The 3,781-nt window shown below is 40.9% G+C and overlaps 1 protein-coding gene across 1 annotated transcript in view; it reads right to left on the bottom strand.

Annotated features, from left to right (window-relative positions):
* Positions 1-3,781, bottom strand: part of LOC103598987 (F-box/LRR-repeat protein 17) — a gene marked incomplete at its 3' end in the record, with an annotated part of 183,506 nt that overhangs the window by 178,026 nt on the left and 1,699 nt on the right. Inside the window, exon 2 of the mRNA XM_008583063.1 lies at positions 3,478-3,779. Coding sequence (XP_008581285.1) covers positions 3,478-3,779 — 302 coding nt within the window. The remainder of the gene's footprint in view (positions 1-3,477; positions 3,780-3,781) is intronic.

The raw sequence follows: 3,781 nt of genomic DNA on the forward strand, positions 1-3,781 counted from the left end.
AATAAACGGAGTTCCGGCTTTGACCACTCTCCTGGCTCGGTGGTGTTCTTTCTCGGCCCCCGGGGAGGAAGGTCCTGGGGGGAAAGGGCCGTGCCAGCGACACTCATCATCCCGCTCAGCCCCACAAGGGACCCCCGGCTGGACCGGGGTCTCTTCCCGCTCGGTTTTGTCAGCCTCTGGCTCAGGGAGGCCCGACAGCTCACTATTTCAAAAAGAACTCTTTCTACTTCTAGAAATTGTTATAAATTTTATAAATAATTGTTATAAGGGACTTGAAATCTACCTTAGAAAAATATGACCACATGTGCATTGAAAAGATCTATGAGCACTGTTTGTGGTAGGAAAAAAAATTGGAAATATCCATTAATAGAGAAATACAACATGGCATATTACTTACCAGCAGTTAAAAAGAATGAAGGAAACTTGCACACTCACTAACACAGAAAGACCTTCAAACATTAACAAAAAATTGTAGAACATATACATTTTGATGCTATTTATGAAAAAAGTTATGAAGATTTACATAGCACTCTGCAATGATGAAAATGTTCTAGGTCTGCACAGTCCAGTGTGGTAGCCACTATAGACGTATAGATTTCTGAGTACAGACTTCTTAAATGTGGCTATGATGGCAAGAAACTCAATTTTAAATTGTATTTAATTGTAATTACTTTAAGTATAAATACATGTGGCTAGTGGCTAATGTATTCAACAGGGCAGGTCTAGAAAACCAATCTAAACTGGTAATAGTGGTTAGTTATGTCTGGAGAGGAAACTAGATGAGAGGATGGGGGTGAAACAAGGCAAATTTTGGCTTTACTTCATTATTTGAATGTTTTAAAGCAAATAATATTTATTACTTATAAAAAAGCAAAATAGGTGGCTGGCCAGTTTCTCAGTTGGTTAGAGCACAGCCTTACAACACCAAGGACAAGGGTTTGGATACCTGTACCGGACAGCCACCAAAAAAATTTTTTTATTAATTAAATAAAACTAAAATAAAAGAGAAATAGCCTTGTTGATATGGAACCAAAATTGGCCTGTGAAGCATAGTTTAGTTTTTCTCTTTTGCCATACCTGGAAACAACTTGGCAAGTATGGTAGCTTTCCTCCAAAACATGCTTTAAATCCTGTTTCCTCACATTTCTCTCCAAAACTCTCCCCCTGCCCCTTTTCGACAACTACAGTGACTTACTAGTACAAAAGACGAAGAAGTAACAATTATAAAGGCTATTGATTCATTATCAGGGGAGCAAGGCATACTTTCTAAGAATGATTTCCAATGGTGGATGGGGTGACGGATTTGTGCCTATCTATGCAGCTACCCTTCTAATACTGGGGTGGGAGTCATAGCTCCATAAGTTTTCTCTTCTCCAAGCCAAACACCTCCAGTCCTTACTAGACCCCTTTCATCATCATATGGCTGTACTGTGGTTCAAACAACAGTAACTCAAGGCAAGATATGAACATTCCTTAGAAACTTCTCCTAGTGGTGCTGCATATTCACCCTGAGTCTCAGCCCAGACTTTAAACACCTGATCACTCATTTGTTCATAAATATTTACTGAGCGCTACTATATGCCAGGAACTACCCTTATGGGAGGAGACAGAGCAATGAACAAGATATGTATTCACAGAGCCGCTGTCCCCAAAAGTTCTACTTAGGTTGGCAGACACTGAAAAATCTCTATTTCAATTCATCCCAGACAGTCCAATTCACTTCATGCTGAATACCATTGCGATCATGAGACTCAGAGAATCTTTAGAACTTTTCTAATACAAAGAATGGAAATCTACATAACATGTCCAAATACTTCAACACAACAGGGCAAGTCCATATAGGTAATTCCAAAAAGATGTCCCTCAGACCAAGTTTTCAACAATCCACAACAAAAATGTGAAAAAGAAAAATGTAGTAGATAAAATAATTTTATTCTATATGGTTGTTTCTCTATATTATAGGAAAAGTCTTTCTTCCTTTTTTTGCTTTTTTTTTGTTTTTTGTTTTGTTTTGTTTTTTGGTATTAAAATGTTGAATCTTTACTTCATGAAACAATGATTTAGGTAGGAAGTAGAAAGTACATAGTTTTTGTTTTGGTTTGTTTTTAAACAGTCTTCCTTGCCAAATAAAAAGATAGTAATCCCACTGTTTTGCTGTATTATTCACAAAACATCAACATGACAGTAAAACAGATCCAAATACACAGGATTACAAATATGCAAAAAATCTAAGAAAGTACAAGGGTGCCTCAAAAAGTTCATGGAAAGATTCATATTATCTTTTCATTCTATTTTTCCAAAAACTTTTTGAAGTACCTTCGTATATTGGTGGCACTAACAATTGTAATTGATGACAGTTACTTCACTAATAATGAAAGTAGTTCAAATTCTTACCAAGGTCATTTATGGCCAGTCTTAAGATTTATATTTATTAAGCTCCATAAAGTAAGAGGTAGAGGAGGGAGAAAATGAGGGGAAAAAGAACTTATATTAATAACAACTTAAAACAAAATCTATCACGTAACTAAAATTTGTCACTAGAATTGACAAAACTGCAAAATTTACTTACTTGTTGAAAGTGGTTCAAAGTCCCCACAGGACACACATCTCTTCTCCACTCACCGTCCCCCCCCCAACCCTAACAAAAAAATACATCTATCCTTACCTTCTGGTAATCTGTATGCTTTTATGTAAAGGTTAATATGTAGAATGACAATACAGCATAGCATAAACAGAAAGGTTTTTAAGTCAGGCCAGCCTAAATTCCCTAGTTCAAGACCCAGATCTGCCCTTTAAGTGTGTGACCTTGCGCAAGTCATTCAACCTTTTAAAGCCCCACTAGACTGTTAACGCCACAGGAGCAAAGACTACTTCTGCCTAACTCACTACTGTAAGCCACGGCTCACAACACCGAAAAATCAGTTTCTTCTTGTATAAAACAAAGACATTAACAATATTCATCTCGAAGCGTTACTTGGAGAAATAAATGAGATATGTTTACAAAGCTCTGGCTCAGTGCCTGATCATCACCGTAAATGCTCATTAAAAGTTAACTTCTATTGACATTAGTTAGCAGCTATCAAACCTGAAAGTACTGTTTTAAGACTTTCAAATACTAATATGCAAAGCCTTTACTCACTAAGTATAAATTGCTCAATTGATAAAAAACATTTCACAGAAAACCTACGAATAGTTTCTAAACCACTGAGTTGGGAATCAATATAGTAAATGAACTCTGATTTCTGGGTAACAGAAACCCAAGCTATCAAAAGACATTCAGTAGACTCCAACTTTTTCTACGTCAAAAAACAGGCCATACGCACAGGCCCCACTGGCTCCTAGTCTCTCCTTCGGACGTCCCCCGGCTGTCAGAGAACCCCCCTCCTCCGCGCTCAGGGGGAGGAGAGAGCAAACCTCGGAGGCGGGGGCCAGCGTCGGGGGAAAGCAAGCATCCCTGCGCCTCTCGCCCAGACCCACCTTGAGCAGGATGGACGGCGGCAGCTGGTTGATGTCTGGGGTTTCGGGAGGCGGCTCCCTGTGGCAGTCGCAGGGGTTTTCGGGGGGCTCCTGACTGTCCGCGTCGCCGCATTCATGCTGCTGCTGGGCAGACGAGGGGGCGGTGCCCCCCGCTCGGACAGCGTCCCCACCGGCCTCGGTGGGGACACCTTCGGAAGTGGGAGACGAGGGCGGGGGATAGAGCGGCTGCGGGGGCTGCTCAGGACCTTGGCAGCAACCGGCGTCGGGGGGCCGCGGCGGCGAGGCACCTCCCCCCGCAGGCCCT

This window comes from Galeopterus variegatus, unplaced genomic scaffold (genome assembly GCF_000696425.1).
Source record: "Galeopterus variegatus unplaced genomic scaffold, G_variegatus-3.0.2 Scaffold2819, whole genome shotgun sequence".
NCBI classification, from domain to species: Eukaryota; Metazoa; Chordata; class Mammalia; order Dermoptera; family Cynocephalidae; genus Galeopterus; species Galeopterus variegatus.